General features: G+C 41.4%; 1 protein-coding gene across 1 annotated transcript in view; it reads left to right on the top strand.

Moving 5' to 3' along the window:
• UNC13A (unc-13 homolog A) overlaps window positions 1–22,175 on the top strand; it is a gene marked incomplete at both ends in the record, with an annotated part of 128,940 nt that extends 106,765 nt beyond the window's left edge. Inside the window, 6 exons of the mRNA XM_083349459.1 lie at window positions 8,836–8,892; window positions 10,483–10,563; window positions 12,431–12,578; window positions 17,736–17,828; window positions 18,718–18,877; window positions 21,884–22,175. Coding sequence (XP_083205585.1) covers window positions 8,836–8,892; window positions 10,483–10,563; window positions 12,431–12,578; window positions 17,736–17,828; window positions 18,718–18,877; window positions 21,884–22,175 — 831 coding nt within the window. The remainder of the gene's footprint in view (window positions 1–8,835; window positions 8,893–10,482; window positions 10,564–12,430; window positions 12,579–17,735; window positions 17,829–18,717; window positions 18,878–21,883) is intronic.
• Window positions 22,176–22,532: the final 357 nt, after the last annotated feature.

Below are 22,532 nucleotides of genomic sequence, written 5' to 3'. Positions count from 1 at the left end.
GCAATGGACCATAACTTCTTCATCCTCAGCCAGATTGGGTTTTTGAATGTGCTGTGTTGTGATGTGATGTGAGAGAGGCTGGAAAGTATAATCCAAAACAGCTGGAAGGTGAGAGATTAGTAAAGGATGCAATGAAATCTAGATACTCTTTTCTGTGACTCATCTCATTCCTCCTTTACATTGTTCTCATTTCACTTTCACTTAAAGTTTCTTTATACGTAAGTTCTTTGAACCCAAGAACTAGGACATTGCTAAAGAATATACTTTTGTTGCACCTCTACAAATACATGAGGAACAACTTAGCCTTTTTGTACATGCTTAGAAAGAAATTCACTTTAACAGCTTCTTTCTAAAGCTGAGCTGATGAATACTCAGTAGTGAAATCTTGCAAGCCAAGAATTTAGTCGTGAATTGACTAGCCAAGTCCCACCATGTCCTTCCTCTAACTAACTCATTTTCCTAAGGTGAGGACATACCTCTCAGTATGCAGTTCTGTGTTCAAATGGTCTTTCTAAAAATGCTACCCTAATTTAAAATGAGCGTGAAGGTTGAGTCCCTGTCATTAAACTGATGATTTGTGTGATTGAATTAAGGGAGGGTGTGGACAGGAACTTCAAGCTTAACCTAACTGACCTTAAATCAACATGGTTCTTCTACTCCTGCCAGTCATTCTTCATATCTGTGATATTCACAGAGGAGATAACACTCCTGTATTGTACAGGGATGTTCCCATCAGTTCTCTGGTTGTGTTTCACGAGGGACTGTTGTATTTGTGGGAGGTTGTGGGGATGAGAATAAGTTGGGTGGGGACACAATGGATATGAAGGTGATGGCCTACTCATGGTTATTCTTTCTAATTGCTCCTCTCCTCTCACCTTGGCAGATGATTGTAAGTACGGCAGGTCACCCCTGTCTCTCATGTTTGTCTCTCTCTCTCTCTCTCCTGCCCTGTCCATGTGCCTTGCGTCTAGTATCTTTCCTCCCCAAAGTAACTTGAGCTGGTTTTTCTGTTGTTCTGTGGTGGCTGCCTACCTTGTCCCCATGCCTTCTCTTCCTGCTCCTGCCCCTTCCCAACGCCTTTGCCTTTTTCTTGTTCTGTGCCCTCTTCCCCCTTGTTGCTGAGCTGCTTTGCGCCAGCTATGACGTCTTGGTGAAAAGTCTGTCCCTCACTTCTCCATGTCGGAAGCTATAATGGGGTTGTTTCCTGGGGAGCTGGGAGGAGGGAAGGGTCACTCTTGCCATTGAGTTACAAGAACAGGAAGGGTGAGGAAGTCAATTTTTGAGAAGAGCTTTCTTCAAATTCAGTCTCCCCCCTCCCTTCCATTCTTTGGAGTTGTAAAGGAACAACCTGTCTGGTGAAAATGTTCCTTGCATATGGGAGGATATAGACTTGGAGGAATATTGGATGAAGAAGACATGAGATCCCAAGTGGTCTTTGGTGGGCACCTTGCTACAGATACATTACTCTGCTATGGCCCAAAGGTAGGGATGTATCATGAGAAGAGGACATGTCTACTGCAGTTTAGGTCAGTGCGATCTTTTCAAATTGAATATGTGAGACTTACCATCCCCAACCTGATTTCCTCCAAAGTTGGTGGCTGTGCAGTGCCCAGCATTCCCAGTCAACATGGTGCTCATCTCTAAATGGTGTCCATCTAGTAGACATTAAGTTAGGTAAGTTTATCTTACGCTTTGGGACCTTAGCTACTAACTCTTCCAAGGCACACAGGCTGAGGGGACATATCAACAAACTATCATCAAATAAATCCCCTCAAACACATACACACATTTTAGGACATGGATCCACCCCTATTGCCAGGCCTATTGGGCCAAGAGGTCACATCTGTACATTTTTTTATACTAACCTAGGCATATCACAATTATTAGAGTTAAGGTTTAATCCTGCCCTCTTTTGGAGACTATCATTTCAGTGTTTTCATATTATTTCCCATAGGGATAGATAAAAGCATTGTCCCTTCTCAGTGCCCTGACCTTCTAATTTCCTTTAACAGATCCTACACCAAGCCTTTAATGTGTCCATCCCTTCCTTAGCTATAATTCTGTAAATCCAACCTTCTCTAGCCAGGTGCTCTGCAGGTATATTGGATTACAATTCCCACCATCTCCTAGCCAAGCTACCAAGTATTAAAGTCCATCTGTAACTAATGGACTTCTCAAAATGATCTGCTTGGTCTCTAGGAAAAGAGACTATTGGTTGGTCTTTGATCTGATCTAGCAGCCAGGGTCTTAATCTTAATCATAATCTTCAGTGTAAACAGAAGTCAGTCATTGAAAGATCATCTTTATCACATGGTTTACATGATAAGAATTTTTCATGTTGCCAATGGAATTGGCAAATGACTATAAATAACTTTTGCATTTCACCTCAAACTATATAGAGTACAGTATTTGATTATTAAATAAATCCACTTTCTGAGTTCATACAATAGATGAACTACCAAGCAAACCAGGCTTGTACAATACACTAAGCCAGACACACACCAGTACCAAGCCAAAATTAAAATTAACCAAGATTAACACATGTGAAGACATCCGCTAGGTTGCTATTTTAAGCATATTGTGTGAACAGAATTGCTAAAGGCGTGATAGCTTTATTCATACTACACATTCCTATAGGATAATGGGGCAGAATTTTGATAATTCTGACAGTTGTAGAATTTGGAAGAAAAAAGGAAGAAGGTTCCAGTTAGTTAATGTTAATATAGTGATATACAAAACAAAATAACAAAAGCAATATAAATTCCAAATCAAATAACAGTAAACACAAGTACGACAATGTTGGAATATCCAAGGGTACAAACCTATTATTGCTCACATTTTCTTTTGAAGAGCTCATTTTTCACTAGGTTCTGGAAAATCAGGGGCTAACATAGCCTCAAGGCACCACAAACAAGAAACAATATTGGGCCCTGCCCCCCAAATCTTAAAAGCTATAAAATACAAAGCAAGTGGGTTATATATCCAGGGGCCAAGGGCGTTATAGATAAAAACCAATATTGTAACTAGAATTCATGGTTGACCACAGTGGCATCACATGACTCCAATGACTTCATTCCTCAATAAGAAGGCTGCTGCATTTCAAACTAACTGCAATTAATGGGTAGTCTTCCAAAGCAGGTTTGTGTTGAAGGCATTGCAGTAGTTCAGCTATGCAAGCAAGAGTGATTGTCTCCAGGGCTGGATGTCATAAGCCAGTTCTTGTGACCTACTGTATATCTATTTCTGACCAATTTGGGGTGTTGTTCAGATGAGAAGAAGTGATTCTTTGGGGGCAAAATGCAGATTCAGTGCCAAGTTTAGCCTACATCTTCTGACGATGCTGTTCTCTAGAGATAATCCCACGGTAATGGAGCTTGAATATCTCTCCTTCCTTTCCTCACTCCTTTTTCCTTGTGATACCCCTACCTAGACAGACATGTTTCTCCTTCCTTCCATACTGATCAATTTGTGATATTGTTTCTACAGGGAACCCTCTTAAGAAAGCATGGGAAGGGGACTGAGAAGGTAATGAGCCATTCTCACTCTTTTGTCTGTCTGTAGCAAAAGACCCAACTGACATTGCGTCCATCACCGACTCAGCCAGCCCAGCTGAAATGTTCAAGAAGTCAGCTGTGGCTTTGACATAATTAAGGGTCGATCATTTTGTTTCATAGTTTATGTTGTTAAAATATATACTGTTGTGTGTCTTTGATTGTCTGGGGAGGGGCTGTTTAGTTTAGTAGCATGGATTTCATCTTCTAGAGAACCTGTATTTGTGTCCATACTGTGCAGCAGCAGCTTAGATGATGTGACGGGCATTAGTTGGAATGCCACTCTCCATTAGTTGGAATGCCACTCTCCATTAGAGCTACGGTAGCAGTTTAAGGGAGATAGAACTCCAAAATTGCTAGCATAAAGTTCTTATCCTCTTATATTTGATAGAGGGGAGATAATGGGGATAGAGGTAGCAACTAACTTGGAGATGCCACTGTTATACATGATGTTTACCTCCATATATCTCTGATAAACAGATTGGGACAGTTTGTCTTGCATTCCAGCTATCCACCAATCCATTTTAACCAGAGACAAAAGAAGTTGAGTGTATGTTTCGCTCCAAGTTATTCTTTCATTGTATAGGGTATATGGGAAAAAGGAGGGCAGGATATATACAGGGAGTTTTAGGGCAGAATACTGTGTACACAAAATACACACAATGAAATCTTGACTCAGCTGAGAAATAAGCCTTGTTGAATTCAGTAGTTCAACTCCCAACTAAATATAATAAATATCATAGATCAGTGTTTTTCAACCTTAGTAACTTTAAAATGAATGGACTTCAACTCCCAGAATTCCCCAGCCAACCATGCTATCTGGGAGTTGATGTCCACATATCTTAAAGTTGCCAGGGTCGGGAAATACAGATAGATAGATAGATAGATAGATAGATAGATAGATAGATAGATAGATAGATAGATAGATAGATATTCATTCCCTAAGTTCAAACTTCTGATGTCATTTTTAATTTTGTTGAATTTTTTGTTGGATTTGTTATCTTTTTCTTCTGTAAATAGATTAATTCATTATTGCGGGGTAGATTGTTTTGAATTTACTATAAAAACCACAGAAAGATTATTAATAAATCAATAAGTGAGCTATATACTGTTGTGAGCCTCCCAAAATCCAATGAAGTTGACAGAACAGAAATTAGGTGAAATAAATAAATAAAGGAGAATGTGTAGGAATGATAATTGAAAACATACTATAAAATTAAGATCCTAGCATACTAGATTGTGTTCTGGGGCTACTATTGGACCCTCTCCTACTCTTTTGGGGCTGCCAAGTGATCAGAAACTGTGTGGTATTAAATCATCTGGAAGTAGAATGCAAAAAAGGACTGTTCAAAAATGAAATAATGATGGGTAATTCAGGAATTAAGGATAATATAGTTCGTTATTGATAAATGCTGCATATACATATTAACATTTAATCATAAATCCAACATATTAACATTAATAATAAAAGCTACATATACAATAGCTTTTCTGGACAGAAAATATATATTTTGGAAAAAACACCCAGATAAAATAATCTAGCTCCTTCATATTAAAGAGCTGTTGGATGTTGTTCATGCTAGCAATTAAAGTGTTTTTCACTAGTTACAACAAACATTAAAGTCGAGAAATCTATTTCTAGGAGATGGGATATCATGTAGGCAGAAAAGAATGCAGTTCTTAAGGTGAAAGGTGTAAATTCTGGTTTAATATTAGAAAAAGAATAATGATATTGATAGTAGTTTGGTTATAGAACTAATCTTCAAGCGGAGAACTCAAGTCTCTCTTTTTTTTCTGTGGAAACTTTAGATCAAAGGGTAGGCAGAAGTTGAGGGGTAGCTGATCAATAAGCCAAGTGTTCTGTGAGTAATATGGAAATCAGAGTATGCTTTGTCTGAACCAATTGCCAGTCATTGCTGAAGCATGCACATCTCTATCGAGGTCCACCATTCCTTCCTCAAAGGAATTAAAAAGCAGGAGGCTCCCTTCTTCACAAGCCAAATGTTCAAAGCAAAGAGCAGTAATGTGAATAAGATCCATTCATTTTTCTTCAAATCTTGACTCAAGAGATTGGATGAGTGGTGTTTATTGAAGACATCATTTGCTTCCTATTCATTGTCACTTATTTAAATCTTGGAGGATAAATGGTTTGGCTTTGTCATACTTTTGGCCCCGAGTTAGATGATTTCCTAGGTCAGAGATCTAAGCATATTTATGGTGTAAAGTCTCCCTTGGCCAGGGAGTACATGAGTCATTAAGCCTGCCTATATTTCAAAAATTGAATTAGGTCTTATCATATTTTAAATGAGAGCTACAACCCAAACTCTGACTGAGCTGGGTTAGATATGCAAAAGGAGAAGTTTAGCAGAAAATTAGGAGATTAACAGAAGAGTCCTATGGTGATGGAAATTTTTAAAACTTAGAACCATGGACTATAAATGATCCATTTTGGATCATGAGTAAAGAATAAATGAAAACCTTCAAGGAGGAGAGGGATTTCAAAAGTAGCTCCATGAATTCATTATAATTAATCTGGTAGAAATCAGTTCTAAAGTTTTTAGTGTAAGTTCAAACAAAAGAGTCGTTCTGGAGGATGCGTTATGAAAAGTAGCACAACTCCAGTTTAACTTTCCTTAATTTTCTGTTTAACCCATTTAAAATAGCAATGCAGATCAACACTCCATACACTGGTCGTGACATTTACAATAAAAATAGCTTTCCTTCCAGATCTGATGTTGTCCAGGTGTGCCGATAACCCTATTGTCCCAGCCATTGTGGTCTTTGCAAAGATGGCATCTGATGTCAACATGGTTGTGGGGAAGGGAGGGTGTTATATTGCTGTCATAGGTTTTCTATATGCTGCAATCACACAAATAGTGCTGTTCTTTCCACAGACTAGGGTGAAGCTCCCCAGTCACACTGAAGTAAGGATTCTCCATTTAATTCTTGTTCTGCTTCATCTATTTTGTGTTCTTGCCTATCCTCCCCATGAAAATCTCCCACCTGCCAGTCTTTCTTTCCTGTGGTCATTTGAATCCTTTGTCTGTTTGTCTCTCTTGTCCTTCTTTCTTGCCAGAATTTGCTACTTGGAACTGGCTGCTCTTTTAAAACCTCATGTTTGTTAGTCTCTGTTTCCAACCAAAACCCCAGCAATTGTTCAATATTTTCCTTCTGAAATCTTTTGCTCAGCTTGCTTGCTTGACTGTTTGCATGTGAGTGGGTAGAGGGAGGGCATGGGGGGGGAGGGGGGTTGGGTTTGGAGGGCTGTGGAAGACATCCAAACCGTAGGGGCAGAGAGGGAGGGATGAAGATGTACAACCAAATATGTGGGGAAATGATTGAGTAGATGGGGCAGAGGAACTGTTGCAAGCAAATGAGGCTTTTCAAAAGGGGTGGGGACTCTCTGTGTTGCTATATAAAATGTTTGTATCTTGGTCATCAGCTGAAAAGACTTCCAAAGAGCCTTGTGCATGGTTAGGAGAAAAAAGGATAGTTCCTCTCCTTGAGAATAAATGCATTACTGTATATGAAGGCTTCAATTGACCAAAACTGGGGTAGGGGGTCAATAGATAGGGACTTGCATAGTAACAACCATAAAAAATGGCAACTTGAAATGTAAGATGAGTAAATTGTAAAGTGGATGGATGGATGGATGGATGGATGGATGGATGGATGGATGGATGGAAAAATGATTGATTATATTGGATGTCTGTAAAACAAATAGAAAAGTGAAGGATTAATACATCCAAATGAAACCACTCTACCATTGTGGAATCTAATGGATTTTTTTTTTGTCCTTTTGTGGGGGAGTATGGGGTAGAATTGCAAGTAGTCTGTGAGTTGTCCACTCTTGCTCCAGAGACTGGGTGAGCTTCTGAAATAGTGAAGGGGCATGAGTTGGATTTTGTGGCTGGCAATGATTCAAAACACAGTCTGGAAAGCCATTCACCAATGAACCCACAAGATGCAGTATTCAGAGTCTGTTATTAAGAAATCCGGATTTATAAATAATGGCTGTTCAAATGCCCTCTACTAAGCATTTTGTGATTTACAGCAGAATGTATGCATATTCCACCAGTGCAAATAGGCTGCTTTCAAGAAACTGTGTATGACAATATCACTAATGTTGCATCTGTAAGGAATTGAATATGTATGTAGGAGGATGAACTATGTTATTCAGGGTTCAGGATCTTTCTTGGAAATTTATTCAAGTATAGGAGTCGGGACTATTCTATACCTTTATATTGATTATGGAGTGTATTACTTTGAACTGTGTATGTAGCCAGTATTTTTTTTATAAAGAAGAAGAAAACCCCCTAAATATTTGTCATAATCATGTGAGAAAAGATCAGAACTTGGTCATATCGTATCAGAATTGTTCCATTACTGAATAATATATAGTAGTGATTGCTGGGGGCCAGCTGTTGATAATCTCTAAGAAAATTGGTGAAATAGGATTTATCTTTATAGAATCCAGGTAGTTTCTCTGTGGGCTTAGTTATTTTTTCTTTTATTATCATTTCTACTAGTTTGCCCAAAAGAGGCATTAAGCTGATCAGCCTATGATTTCATCTATTTCCCTGTTTAAAAATTGGGGTCACATTGGATAACTTCCAATGAGCTATATATCATGAACAAGGACTCTGGTTCGGTGTCATAAGATTAAAACCAAAGACATTTTAATTCAGAAAGAGAAGTTCAGAGGTTTCTTTCTTTTCCACTCAGGTAAAAATTGTGAATAATGTTAAGTCAGGAAATGTTATGTTAAGGAATCTGCATTTTCATTTAAAATGTTCTTTAAAGACTATGAAGAGCTCATAAAAGGAACAACAGGTTTTCTGAAAACTGGAAGGTATGTATTTACATATCTAATCATCTTTGTTAGGTTTACAAATAAATAATATTCTCCTTAGAAATAAAAGTACGGTAGATTATTCAGAGACAAAGCAACTATCCAATGAGAAAAAAAAAATCTAAAAATTTGCTCCAGTAGCCCAAATGATCATAGGATCATTAAATCCTTAGGTGACACAAAATATCTATGCTGTAATTGACTTGACAGTCCCTTATTAAAAAGCCATAATATAATTCCCAAGTCTGGCAAAATAAATCAATTATGCAGTATATTATAATGGCATTCCTGTGAATTTTTTTTGCAAAAACAAACTCCCCTGAATAGAAGGTCACCTGATTTTCTTACCCTAAATTATAAAAAGTGGGTGTGAAATTGCCTCCTTCTCTTTATTATATAACCTTTCTTCTTTTCATTCTTCCTGCTCTTCAGGGTACACAGATGATCTTCAATGCAGCCAAGGAATTAGGGCAGCTTTCAAAATTGAAGGTAAGCAATGCAAGGAAAGATTAGCAAAGTCAGAGACAGTCAGACAGAAGACCAGCTTCTGTGCTTACAAGCATATTGAAAGGGACAATTACATCATAGAAATGGTAAGAACCCAACCATCCACCCATCTTAAAGCTGCCGAGGTTAAGAAACACAGTACAGACTGTGAGACATATGCATGAGGTCAAATAATCAAAATGTTGTTTTGAAATTTGTGACCCCTTATGTTGCATAAATTAACTCAGTGTATTCATTTAGGATTCAGATTATTGTGGAAACTCAGTAAACCAGGTTAATTCAATAACCCGAGGTAGTTTGTGGCACGAACAATGAACGAATTAATTATTAATTGAACAATTAATCAGTGGAATAGCTTGCCTCCTGCAGTGGTGGGGGCTCCATCACTGGAGGTTTTCAAAAATAGACTGAGCGACCATTTGACCAGCATGGTATAAAGTCTCTCCTGCCTTGAGCAGGGGGTTAGACTAGAAGACCTCTGAGGCCACTTCCACCCCTATGATTCTAATCAACCCACCTTCTGCATTCATGAGCAAGTTTGGCCTAGTTGTTAAGGCGCCATGCTATAAAGCAAGAGACCATAAGTTCAAATCCTGTTTTAGCCCTGAAAGCCCACTGGGTGACTTTGGGCCAATCACCAGGAGACTGTGAATTCTAGTTCTGCCTTAGTCATGAAAGATGATTGGGTGACTTGGAGCCAGTCACTCACTTTCAGCCCTTTGCAGGGTTGCTACTGTGTGGAAAATAGGAGGAGGAAAGTGTGTTGGATATGCTTGCCGCCTTGAGTTATTTATAAAAATAATAAAGGTGGGATATAAATAAATAAAAATTAATCTTACAACAGAGAATGTTACTGAGTTGTTAAATGCAAATGTAAGGGTTGGGGAAGAAAAGAAGAGCGAATCCTATTGTGTTTCATTTTTCTCGGGCAGAGAGTCATTGTTATTTTTAGGAGGAAATTTATCTTTTTGTTCCTGTTGGCTAGCTACAGTATTTTTCCTCTCTGTTAGAGAATGATTCTGAGAACAAAAGTAGCCAACAAGGAATTGAACTGTGTGGGAACTTGGAAGAGAGTCGAAACAATCTGATCAATCTTCCTTTCCCATTCAACTCACCCAAATGCCCTTCTTAAAGGTCTAGGTCAGGGTTCAGCAACCTGAAACAGTGAAAGAGCCACTCGGAACCGGTTCCCTCACAAAAGGAGAAACTGGGAGCCGCAAAAAATGTGTGCTCATGCGCATACATGCGCGCATGCACAGAACAGGGTTTGACTGAAGAGTGGAGCCAAGGCGAGATATGCACCTACCCTGCATATTTGAATTGATTGGTTGAAATTTTTTAGTTCCACTTTTTTTTTGGACTGCACATGGCAGAGGACTGGGAGCCGCAGAAGATGGCTGAAAGAGCCACATGCGGCTCCAGAGTCGCGGGTTGCAGACCTGTGGTCTAGGTTTCCAAATGCAGCCTCAGAATGAATACATAGGGTGGCTCGTGGTTAGAGATGTAGAGAAAACAGAAGTTATGGTTATCTTGTGCAGACAGTTATTACACATCATGGCTTCTTCCTGCCAGGATCACATGGTACGTGAGGAAGCTAAGAGTTTGACACCCAAACAGTGTGCTGTGGTGGAACTTGCTCTGGATACCATCAAGGTAAATAATTCTATGTTCTCCTTTATCGCAGCTAAATTCTAGATCAGTGTTTCTTAAGCGTGGGAACAAGATGGGGAATTCTGACAGTTGAAGTCCACCCATCTTAAAGTTCCTAAGCTTGAGAAAGACTCTTTTAGATTCTGAGAACAAGTTGAATTTCAGCGGGTACATATGGGTTTAACTGAAATTCCCATTTTTCAGTATTTGTCATTTTAGAATCAGTATGGTATGGTGGATAGGCCATTGGGAAGTTCTGGGTTCAAATTGCTGCTTGTTGAATGGCCTTGAGGAAATCATCATCTTGGATCCAATCTTAGCTGTCCTGGGTCTATAAAGTAGGATAATGTCACTGACACCTATTACCATAACTGAAATGAGTGGAAATGAAGTAAAAGTGGTGCTATGGCTAGAAATGAGTTGAAGATCTTACAGTTAAATTTACACAGGTCTAATTAAGGTTAAACTCGGTTAACTTGTATGTAACACTGGGCATTGCCTAAATCTAGTCAGTTTGGTTTATTTATATGCTACAGATAGTCCGCAACGTACGACAACAGTTTAGCCCAAAATTTATTTTGCTAAGTGAGACAGCTGTAAAGTGAATTTTGCCCCATTTTGCAACCTTTTTTCCACAGTTGTTAAGTGAATCACTGCACTTGTTAAGTTAGTAATGTGGTTGTTAAGTGAATCTGGCTTCCCCCATTGACTTTGATTGTCAGAAAATTACAAAAGGGGATCACATCACTCCGGGACACTGCAACCGTCATAAATGCGAGTCAGTTGCCAAGCGTCCAAATTTTGATCAGGAGACCATGGGGATGCTGCAATGGTTGTAAGTTGTGAAAAATGGTCATAAGTCAATTTTTCAGTGTTGTTGTAACTTTGAACAGTCACGAAACAAATGATCGTATGTCGAGGATTACCTGTAATGAGACCACTACAGGCCAATATGACTACAGACATATGGAAGGAGAACTTTGAAAATTGAACTATCCCTCCTGCTTTCAAAAGTATTCCCTCCCCACTCGTCTCCAGTTCAAGCGTAGCCAATGGTTGAGAGTCTTGAAAGTACAGGGTAGATAGATAGGTAGATAAGATAGATAACCTTTATTGTCATTTTTTCCTGTGTGCACAATGGCACACATTAAAAATGAAATTTAGTTGCTTCCTCTCAAAGTGTACACATACATAACACATTTAAAACATACTATATTCAACATATGTATAGACCTACACCGTTACATATAAGTAACATATAAATATTATTCACTGTCCATCTTGAGTACATAACGGAAGGAGGAAGCTTTAGAGTTCACAAGGTTAATGCTGTATGGAATGAAACTGTGGCTGAATCTGGATGTTCTGCTTTGGATACCACGGAGCTTCCTCCCAGAAGGTAGCAAGGAAAACAGGTCATGAAGAGGATGTGTAGTGTCCCAGACAATCCTGCGGACCCTGTTCAAGCATTGCTTATATGCCATGCCCTGGATGGAAGGGAGGGAACTGCCAACGATCTTTTCAGCCGTCCTCACCACTCTCTGCACTGCCTTCCTGTCTGAAGCAGGGATGCTTCTAAACCAGACTGTGATGCCGTATGACAGGATGCTCTCGATCGTCCCTCTGTAGAAAGTGGTAAGGACAGGGGAAGGAAGATGTGCTTTTCTCATGCAACGCAGAAAATGCAGGCGCTGCTGTGCCCGCTCCAGTGTCTCGTTGTTGAGTGACCAAGACAGCCTACTTGTTAACTTGCACACCCAGGAATTTGATGCTGGTAACCACAGGTGAATAATTAATGCACAGAGAAGGGTGGCTGTGCCTGCCTTAAACTGGATTTCCTGCTTTTCCCTTCCCCCTTTTTTCCCATCAGCAATACTTCCATGCAGGAGGAGTTGGTCTTAAAAAAACCTTTTTGGAGAAAAGCCCAGATCTGCAATCCCTGCGCTACGCCCTCTCGCTCTACACACAAGCCACAGACTTGCTCATCAAAACTTTTGTCCAGACGCAGTCCACTCAGGGTAAGCTGCCGAGAGGGGTCCACATATGCTTGCTAAGAAACTGGGGGGTAAGGAGTGAGGTTAGGTGGATGGGAATTGCGTAAGGCCACTGACTTTTTCCAAGGAGATTAAAGATGATGCTCTTGGTGTACTTTCTTCTTCAAGAGTCCTTCTTGGGTTCTTTTATGTGGCTAAATGGGACTTCCACATTCAGGAGCAGTCCACCTGAGTCACTCTCACTCTGCTGGATGAGAAAACATTGAGGAAAGGGAGTTGCCTTCATAGATTTGCTTAGGAGCTTCCCATTAGGGCCTCTGCTGTTGTTTTGAAGCAGACTCTACAGCAGGGGTCCCCTACCTTGGCTACTTTATGACTTGTGGACTTCAACACCCAGAATTCCTCAGCCAGCATGGGGACCTCTGCTCTACAGTGTTCATTCTAATGGAAAGCAAGCCTATAGATATCTACTTATTAGGATATTTCAGTAGCTATGACTAAATCTTTTGGGCAGCCAAGACGAGAGGATTGCTGGTCTCTTGCTCCATGTGCTGCTGGGAGGCACCTGATTTGTTTCTGCAGGAAATGCAAACGTCCCTTTAGAGCAGAGGTTAGCTGCCTAGGGCCCTTGGGCTAGATGTGACCTGCCACCCCCAAATCATTGAGCCCATGGTCCTAAAAAGAAATATATTCACCCTGCCCATGAGAGAGAAGGAGAAAACTCTCATTTCCTCTCGAACCAACATTTTGGCGATGGCTTCACTAGCTGCCTTGGTGCAGTGACGCATCCGCCCCAAAATAGTGGCAGTGGTGATAGCAGCATGGCCTCTGGCTGATGCAGAAGAAGATTGCTGACTGCTACTTCAGGGGAGAAATGGGATCTTTGGTTCATCCAGAAACATGTGTTTGTTTTTTTTAACAGGGCTGTCCCACAAGTCAGCATCTTGGACATTAGTTCAGCCAAGTATTCCTGAACCTTGGCAAACTTTAAGATATGTGGACTTCAAGTGCCACAATTGCCCAGCCAGTATGAGGAGTCTTAAAATTGTCAAAGTTCAGAAAAAATGGTTTAGCCTAAAGTTACTTTGTAGATTGAGGTGGCTAATAAATTTAGTACAATAACTAAATAACTCCTGTGTAGCCTTTTTCTGCCTTCTTCTCTAGCATTCAAGTTGGCATTTGCCCTAACTTACCTTTTGCTTCTCCAGCTGCCTTCTAAAGCAGATGTGCGGGCTGATCTTTCTTTTCTTTTTTCTCTCCACCATCTGCCCATTTTCATTCCTCCCTTCCAACCTTCTCTTGTCCTCCTGCACACTTTTGTTCTTCTTCTTTTCCTTCCAACCACCATCTTCCTTCTCCTTTTCCTTCCAATATTGTATCTTTTCCTTCCTTCCTTCCTTCCTTCCTTCCTTCCTTCCTTCCTTCCTTCCTTCCTTCCTTCCTTCCTTCCTTCCTTCCCTCCCTCCCTCCCTCCTTCCTTCCTTCCCTCATTACTAGTCCATGGTGGAAAAGGGATTAGATTTACTCTTAGTGAAGAAACCTATCCTGAGAAGGGTACGTGTCATACCATTGTCCTGACACTCCTTCCCATCCTCAAATGCACCCCTCATCCCACCACACTGGTCAAGGCTAGTCAGAAGCACAGGATGCCATCCCAGGGGAGGTCTGGAAGAGAAATGGAGGGGGGCAGCCTTGCAGCCAAATCCAAGACCATGTTCCTTTTCTCTTCCAGCAAGGGATGTTCTGAACTAGCCCTTTTCCAAGTGCTGGTACCCTCAGGCTGTGCCTCTTTTTGCAAGTGCACTGAATGCATCAGAATGATACCTGTCTGCAAACACATCGCGGGGGGGGGGGGGGGGGTGGAGGAGGAAGAGGAGGACGGTGGGGTGAAGGAGGGGATTTTGATTTGACGCCATGGGGGTTTGCTCCACCAGTTTGCCCATCCTCTGCTTGCCTTTAGCATATGGAAATAACCTGTTGGTTTTAAGCCTTGTGGATCCAGCGAGTCTGAGCATGTGATATAGGAATTGGGATGATCAGGGAGGTGGTTGTATGTATGTGGGATTTTTTTAACCCTTTATTGGCAACAAAAGGCATGGGTTTTTAAAGATCTTAAGCATGCAGGGGGCAAAAGCTGCGGATCTAGGCAATTATTAAAGACTGTCTATTTTTTTTGCCCTTCTCTTCACTTTGTGATTTCTATTGTTGTTCAAAATGTGTTTAGACCAACTTTAAGGACCAGATTTAAAGTAATCTATCTATTCTGCCAACGCCTTTGGTCAAATCCAGTAAAATAAAGACAATAAAAAATAAAATTACAAATGAAAACACCAATGCAAAAAGAACATTGCCAATAAAAAAACAAACATACAAAGGGCATTACCAATGAACGAAAGAATAGTGATCATAACACAGTAAACTCCCAACATTTAGATGCATTTAGTCAGAGAACAAAAGACTAAGGCAGGAGCTGCCAGCAGTCTTGAAATATGTGAAGACTTAGAAGGAGTGAGAACTGTGCCTAGCATGTGGGCTAAGCCCTACATTAGCTATATTCAATGTTATCAAAGAGAATCTCCATGCACAGAAACATGTTATCTCTACATATCTGGGGACTTTAAGGACAAATCATAGCATAAGATTATTGCCCGTTCCCCTGTCTTGCAGTTCTTGATGAGCTAGGGTAGAGTTTTCTGACTTTTGAGCCCAGGACTGACATAAAATCAGATTGTGTGTGCACGTTCACACGCACATAGAGCAAATCATGTTGGTTATGCATCACCAGGAACTTCCTGATGGCACATGCTGTTCAGCAGTGGAAATTGCTGCCCCAAGATAGTCAAGCAAGAAAGCATAAATGCTCAGGGAGGACCTATGATCTTCCACCTCTATGTGTGCTAGAACGGGCCAGTATTATCCAAAGACTACCAACCGGTTGGGTGTTACAACTGCTTTTGTCACAGAATTTATTTTAGAAGGAAGAAAACCTTTGTCGATCCATCAGGCAGGAATAGCCAACATCCCAGATGATAGATGGATGGATCTTGACAGACTTGAATACTGGACCCTATCTAACAAAATGAAAATCAATGTAGAGAAAAGTAAAATCTTACAATTAGGCAAGAAAAACCAAAAGTACACATATAGATAGGGTGAAACTAAGCTTAATAGCAGGAACTGTGAGAGGGATCTTGGACTCTTAGTGGACAATCAGTTAAGTATGAGTCAACAATGTGGGGTGGCAGCCAAGAAAGCCAATGCAATCCTAAATTAACAGAGGGATTCAATCAAGATGACGTGTGGTACTACTACTACTTTGTAATAATGCCGCTTGGGGTGTGTGTGAAAGCCCTAATAAGCAGGCATATACATAGAATGAAGGCTACTGCTAAGCTTGTAAGCCGCCCTGAGTCTTCGGAGAAGGGCGGGATATAAATGGAATTAAAATAAAATAAATAAAAAATAAAAAATAGTAAGACCACACCTAGAATACTGCATCCAGTTTTGGTCTCCGCACTATAAAAAAGATGTTGAGACTCTAGAAAGAGTGCAGAGAAGAGCAACAAAGATGATTAGGGGACTGGAGGCTAAAGCATATGAAGCATGGTTACAGGAACTGGATAATCTAGTGAAGAGAAGGACCAGGGGTGACATGATAGCAGTATTCCAATATTTGAGGGGCTGTCACAGAGAGGAGGGGATCAACCTATTTTCCAAAGCACCTGAAGGCCAGACTAAGGAATAACGGATGGAAACTGATCAAAGAGAGATTCAACCTAGAAATAAGGAGAAATTTTCTGACAGTGAGAACAATCAACCAGTGGAACAGCTTCCCCTCAGAAGTTAAGGGAGCTTTATCACTGGAGGCTTTCAAGAAGAGACTGGACTGCCATCTATCAGAAATGGTGTAGGGTCTCCTATTTGGGTGGAGGGTTGCACTAGATGAACTGCAAGGACTTTTCCAACTCTGTTATTCTATTCTATCTTGTTTCTCCCTCGCTCTGAGATCCGCAGCCTTAGCCCCCTTTCCTGAGGGTCTGAGCCCTGGGAAAGCTGCAGAAACCCTCTCCGTTCTTCCTTTTCCCAACTCTGTGGCCTCCCTGCTGCCACCAGCTCTCTCCTTTCCCCCTCCCCTCTGATACTGCTGCTCCCATCTCAGACTGAAACCTTGTCCATGCTATCTAACCACACTGCTGGCCCTGTGCGCCTGTGCAGACTGACTCGTTCCACCCGCCCGTTCCTGCCTTTCCTATTGGCCTTTGCTGCATGTCAAGCTCCTTTGTGGGAGAAGCCTGTTTGAACAAGGAGCTGATCTCCTGCTTCTGGGGGCTGGGGTTGGGGAGTGGGAGTAGAACAACTGCAAAGGGGAAGGTCCTGCTGACTGTGATGGAAAAGTAAGGTTGATGCTGTTGTTTGGTTCATGGCCCAGAAGCAAACCTCTTAGAGTCTTCTAAGATTTGGGGCCATATACAATATATAAGGATGCAGAGAGAAAGAGAGGGAGAGAGAGGGTGAGAAAAAAGATAGATAGATAGATAGATAGATAGATAGATAGATAGATAGATAGATAGATAGATAGATGATAGATAGATAGATAGATAGATAGATAGATAGATAGATAGATAGATAGATAGATAGATAGATAGAATATACAGACACAGACAGACAGACAGACAGACAGACAGATAAGAGAATATTTGTAGCTCAGAACTGAACTGTGGGGTCCTTAATGTCCAAGGTTGGCTGGCTGGCTGGTGGGAGGATGGATGGATATGATAAGTCAGATGGTCAATTCCTGTCACAGCTAATGTTCAGTATTATCACTCAGTTGATCTGGAAAAAAAATCAGACCGTATATTTGCAGGAAAATGCTAGGAAGAAAAAAACAGATAGATTTGGGGATATTAATACGGCATAATTTTCCAGGAAAACTTTTTTTGTGAGAGGCGAAGCCTTAACTTGATTAGTCTAGTAGAGGGAAGGGCTCATTGTTAAAAGACCCAAAGCTTTCATTTAGGTGCCTCTAAATGAAAACCACTTCAAGGGAACCAGCAGCCCTGAGTCCCTGAATGGTATTGATGGACAGGGCGTCTGGTCTGGCAAAGGCTAACGGTCATCTCCTCTGCTCTCTTCTTGTCTGGCCACACCGGGACCTCTTCCCCTCCTACTTGTGCCATGCAGGCTCTGGAGTAGACGACCCTGTGGGAGAAGTCTCCGTCCATGTTGAGTTTTTCACCCATCCTGGCACCAGTGAACACAAAGTAACAGTCAAAGGTCAGTGATGATTACCAGGAGACCAGTGTACCCCAAAGTGGCAGAAAGCCACACTACCTGGGGCTTCTTGAACCAATACATTTGGGAAGCCACTAAATTTTATTCTACTTTTCTTTTCATTGTTTGATAGTCACATCTGCTGATTTTTTTTATCCACGTTGCCCAGAGTCTTCAGATTGGGGTGGTTTAAAAAAAAATGGAAAATATAGAAATGTTCACATAGAGATGATGGCAAGTTGGAAAAGATGCCATAAACTATAACTTTTTTAGCTACAATAGAAATACATAGAACCTCAGTTTGTCAAGGCTGTGTACATTTGTCATTGATTACTAGGGAAGGCAGCACATTACTGCCCTACGTTGATTCATTAAAATCCTGGATTATTCCATTGGTTTATATTGCAGGGTTCATTTCTGCTTTTGGGCAGGATGGAAATATATACTATCCAGAGTCAAAATGATGGGTGAATAGCCATTTTGTCCTTCTTCTCCCTTTGTGCTTGCAACCTCCATTTTTCCTGTGACTGCACCCAAATACACACAAAGGCAAATGGAGAAATATATATGTCTTAAGTGAGCATGAAAGCAATTGGTTTATCATACAGAGCTGTCACAAAGATGTATATATAGTTATATATGAAACTTTTTGAATAATGCAAGTGGCGTACGCTATTTAGATTTTAGGCAACATGTGAAAACAACTGAATTAACAACAATTTAATTAACAAATGTCAAGGTATTAGGACTCATAGCCAATTGTAGGTTAGAAAATCCAGAATATTGCAGGTTGCCAATTCCACACTTCTTCTGCTCTAATAATCCACATTATTTCCTTTGAGGTAAGATCAACAACCACAGTCGTTTCTCCTCTCTCTCCTTTCTGCCTTAGTGGTGGCTGCCAATGATCTCAAGTGGCAAACATCAGGCATCTTCCGGCCTTTCATTGAAGTCAACATTATTGGGCCACATCTCAGTGACAAGAAAAGGAAATTTGCTACCAAGTCCAAGAACAACAGCTGGTCCCCCAAATACAATGAGAGCATCCAGTTGTGAGTGTTTCTGATTTCCCTGTCTGGAATAGAGACAACACTAGATTTTTCTGTGCAAAATTTGCCCTGGCCTCAGAATTCTTTTGGCAAGGAGGGGACACGGCAAAGAAAAAGGGAGCATTATCTAGTAAAGTAATTGCATTCCCCTGCAGTTAAAGACTATAACTCTGATGTTAGGAAAAATCAGGTGGAAGTAAAGTACGTGAAGTACGTGAAGTACTAATACCACTTTACAATGCCTTGGTAAGGCCACACTTGGAATACTGCATCCAGTTTTGGTCACCACGATGTAAAAAAGATGTCGAGACTCTAGAAAGGGTACAGAGAAGGGCAACAAAGATAATTGGGGGACTGGAGGCTAAAACATATAGGGAACGGTTGCTGGAATTGGGTATGTGTAGTTTAATGAAGAGAAGGACGAGGGGTGACATGATAGCAGTGTTCCAATATCTCAGGGGCTGCCACAAAGAAGAGGGAGTCAAGCTATTCTCCAAAGCACCTGAAGGCAGGACAAGAAGCAACAGATGGAAACTAGTCAAGGAGAGAAGCAACCTAGAACTAAGGAGAAACTTCCTGACAGTTAGAACAATTAACCAGTGGAACAACCTGCCTCCAGAAGTTGTGAACGTTCCAACACTGGAAGTTTTTAAGAGGAGACTAGACAGCCATTTGCCTGAAATGGTATAGGGTTTCCTGCCTGAGCAGGGGGTTGGACTTGATGACCTCCAAGGTCCCTTCCAACTTACTTATTATTATTAGGGTAGTACAATGTCTTGAATTAGGTGCTTTTTCATTGTCTCATTAAAGCACTCGCATCATTTCCCAAGGTCATATGCCCACCAGGAAGGCTTCTACACAATCATGTAGAGTATTAAAGATGTAAAAGTACAGAGATTCCTCGACTTACCATCACAATTGGGACCATAATTTCCATGGTCAAGCAAGGTGGTCATTAAGTGAGCCATGCCTGATTTTATTACTTTTGCCACACTTGTTAACGAATCGTTGTAATTACTGTGAATCATGCAGTTGGTAAGTGAGTCCAGCTTCCCCCACCGACTTTGCTTTTTGGAAGCTGGCTGGGAATATCACAAATGGCTAGGGCAGGGGTAGGCAATCTTGGCTCTTTTATGACTCGTGAACTTCAACTCCCATACTGGCTGAGGAATTCTGGGAGTTGAAGTCCACAAGTCATAAAAGAGCCAAGGTTGCCTACCCCTGGGCTATGGCATGATCCCGGGACGCTGCAATAATGGTAAAATACATGCAGTTGCCTTGCTAAGATCCTGAATTTTGATCACATGACTGTGGGGATGCTGAGGTGGCCTTAAGTGTGAGGACTGGTTGTAAGACACTTTTTAAAGTGCCATTGTAACTTTGAACGGTTACTAAATGTAACTTGAGGACTACCTGTATGTGCTATGGGCTAATCCTGATATGGCAGGTGCAGTTACAAGCTGGTAATGTGAAACTAGAAACTTGGTTACCCAGCATGTGCAGTTGTAGAATGAAAATGCACCATTCTGAGCAGCAAAGGTGGACCTGAACACTAAGGGAAAGTGGAAAAAAAAAAGCACAATTCTAGGCTTTGGTGAGGAAGACGCATTTGCAGCCTTGGTATAAGGGAATAAAATTGCAAAGTTGCATTGCAAGTGCTGGTTGCATATACAGCATGGATTGAGAATCAGGTACCTTGATACATTGCCTACTGATGTATCGTAGTGCAACCATCTGAGGCATTAATCAGTTAATAATCTGCAAATAGATGGGGAAGAAATGGAGGTAGTGACAGATTTTATTTTCCTGGGCTCCAAGATCACTGCAGATGGGGACTGTAGCCAAGAAATTAAAAGACGCTTGCTCCTCGGGAGGAAAGCCATGGCAAATCTAGACAGCACACTAAAAAGCAGAGACATCACCCTGTCAACAAAAGTGCGTATAGTCAAGGCTATGGTCTTCCCAGTTGCAATGTATGGCAGTGAAAGCTGGACCATAAGAAAGGCTGAGCGCCAAAGAATTGAAGCCTTTGAACTATGGTGCTGGAGAAGACTCCTGCGAGTCCCTTGGACTGCAAGGCAATCAAACCGGTCAGTCCTAGAGGAGATCAACCCTGACTGCTCTTTAGAAGGCCAGATCCTGAAGTTGAAACTCTAATACTTTGGCCACCTAATGAGAAGGAAGGACTCACTGGAGAAGAGCCTAATGCTGGGGAAAATTGAGGGCAAGAGAAGAAGGGGACGACAGAGAATGAGGTGGCTGGATGGAGTCACTGAAGCAGTAGGCATGAGCTTAAATGGACTCCAGAAGAGGGTAGAGGACAGGAAGGCCTGGAGGAACATTGTCCATGGGGTCGCGATGGGTCGGACACGACTTCGCAACTAACAACAACAACAATCTGCATCAGTTGGATCCCTGTAAGAATCAAAAGTGTCAATTTCCAAAAGCATTAGCAAGAAATAGACCCTGGCATGGGAGAAGGATAGAGAGAGGCAGGTAGAGACAGCTTTCTCTAGTCACAGTTTATGGGTAACAGTTTGGAACCTAGCTGTGAAAATGAGAGCAAAACATGGGTCAGCACAGTGTAGGTGAAAGAGAGCCCTGAGCTAATGTGGATAATAATAATAACAATAATAATAATAATAATAATAATAATAATAATAATAATAATAATAATAATAATAATAACAACAACAACAACAACAACAACAATAATAACAATAATAATAATAATTTTATTTATATACCGCCCTTCTCCCGAAGGACTCAGGGCGGTGAACAGGGCAGATATATAAAAATACAAAAATACAAAAGTTAAAAGAAAATTAAACATATGCCCAACTAAAACAATAAATACATATATTAAAAAATGACAATAAAAACCCAACCCATCCCCCATCAGGCCAGGCCGGCTTGTTCAAATAAGAATGTCCTTTTCATAGAAGTAGGCAAGGATTTTCAGTTGCGAATGACCTTATTTTTTTTCCTCCTTTCCCCCTCTTCCACCAGCACCCTCGGCACTGAGACAGGCCCAGAGTGCTACGAGCTGCAAGTCTGCGTCAAAGACTACTGCTTTGCACGGGAAGACCGGACGGTGGGCATCGCCATCCTGCAGTTGAAGGACATCGTGCAGCGGGGCAGCTGTGCCTGCTGGCTGCCTCTGGGCCGACGCATCCACATGGATGACACGGGCCTGACGGTGCTGCGCATCCTTTCGCAGAGAAACAATGACGAGGTGGCCAAGGAGTTTGTCAAATTGAAGTCAGATACGCGCTCAGCCGAGGAGGGCAGCAGTAGCTAAGACCAATCTGCCTCCCCCCTGACTTCCCCCTCCCCCTTGTTCCCTTCCGCAGTCTGCTAGGATTGCCTTCCCTTCTCTTCCTGGTCCCTTCCCTCTTTTATACAGCCATGTCAAAGCCATAGAGTTTTCGGAGCTGTCGTTTCTCTCCCTCACCCTGGCCCTCCCTGCTCCTCACTCTTTTATTTGGGAGCTTTGCTCCCGCTGCCAAGGATCACACGCATACCTTCTCAAATACATGCGCATTGCCAAATTCCCCCATGAAGCAGAGAGAGGTGAGAGAGCAAAGAGTTTGTTTCTGGAAAGGATCCTAAACAAACAAACAAAACAAACAAAGATGCTGCTAACTGCATTTCGACA

Source organism: Vipera ursinii (assembly GCF_947247035.1).
Source record: "Vipera ursinii genome assembly, chromosome: 1".
NCBI classification, from domain to species: Eukaryota; Metazoa; Chordata; class Lepidosauria; order Squamata; family Viperidae; genus Vipera; species Vipera ursinii.
This window is presented reverse-complemented; position numbering and strand designations above follow the sequence as displayed.